We start from the raw sequence: 1,238 nt of genomic DNA on the forward strand, positions 1-1,238 counted from the left end.
TTAGACCGATAGATGAAAGAGTCTGTGTTCCTGTTTTTTGCCCGTGGACGTCGCCTCTGGCTTGTCTTGGCTAATTTCTCCTCCATGATCGATTTACAAACTATTGGTACGTCTTTGAAATAAAAAAAGACTCCAGCTGTAAGTCACTACCAATTCGGAATCCATGATTGTTCAAAGTTACACTGGTTTAACTTTCAACAGACGTTAAGGTGGCGGCGTGTTTTGTACTTGCAGCCCAAAAACCGTTGCCGAAACTTGCAAAGTGTCATGTGAACGTGAAAGTTTTGAACACAGAAGTCTGAGATGTTGTTGTTGCTGAGGGCGATGTAAAATTAGCTTTTGGATAACTCGAGTATCTAAAGATTGCACACTCTAAAGCAAAGTGAGTGAATCGGTTGTGATCCCAGCATTCATCTGTCTCGCACAGCTTAACACATCATTGAAGTGCTGGGTTTCATATTGCATGTCTTCTGTAGAAAGTTCTTAACCTCTGTTATGATTCAGTAACTTCCCTGACTACTTTCTGTTCTGCAGTTAAGAAGACCTGCGCCGAGGTGGACTTTGTGTGTCGGAACGGTCAGTGTGTCCCAAAGCGGTGGCATTGTGATGGAGAGCCAGACTGTGAAGATGGATCTGACGAGAGCTTGGAAATCTGTCGTAAGTGGAAGTTATTTTTTCGGAAGTTCATGTCAGGCGTTAGGTTTCAGACGCCATTCTCATTAAATCACTGACCCATTAGCTGCCTGAGTGTCCTGAAGGTGGTGAGCAGCACACTGCATCAAAATATACTGCATGTGTTGGCATGCAGTCATGGCTATCGGGCCTCACGCGCCAGCCAGCCCAACTTTTGTTGCTGGGTGGTCATTCGTTTGACCCAGCTGTTCTTCACATGGCAGCGCTGCAGGATTGTTACATGGGAGTGCAGCTAAATGACTGAGCTTTTATTTTCTTGAGATTTTTTTTTTTTTTCCTCCACTTTGTGACATGGAGATTCACTGACTTAAAGATTTGAACCTTGATGAAAAAGTTTTGGCTCGTGTGCATTTCATTACAGGCTGGCCGCTGCTTTCAGGTGAATCTTGTTTAGTTTTTTAGTAAATTAAATCATCTTCTTCTTTTCCCTTTGGGATTTTCCCTTCAGAGGTCGCCACAGTTTCCTCCATCTAAGCCTGTCTTCAGTATCCTCCACTCTAACACCAGCCACCTTCATGTCTTCATTCACTGCATCCATAAACCTC

At 43.8% G+C, this 1,238-nt stretch overlaps 1 protein-coding gene across 1 annotated transcript in view; it reads left to right on the top strand.

Annotated features, from left to right (window-relative positions):
• vldlr (very low density lipoprotein receptor) overlaps positions 1-1,238 on the top strand; it is a gene marked incomplete in the record, with an annotated part of 46,664 nt that overhangs the window by 11,039 nt on the left and 34,387 nt on the right. The window contains 1 exon segment of the mRNA XM_024262816.2: positions 535-657. Coding sequence (XP_024118584.1) covers positions 535-657 — 123 coding nt within the window.

This window comes from Oryzias melastigma, linkage group LG18, assembly GCF_002922805.2.
Source record: "Oryzias melastigma strain HK-1 linkage group LG18, ASM292280v2, whole genome shotgun sequence".
Taxonomy (NCBI): Eukaryota; Metazoa; Chordata; class Actinopteri; order Beloniformes; family Adrianichthyidae; genus Oryzias; species Oryzias melastigma.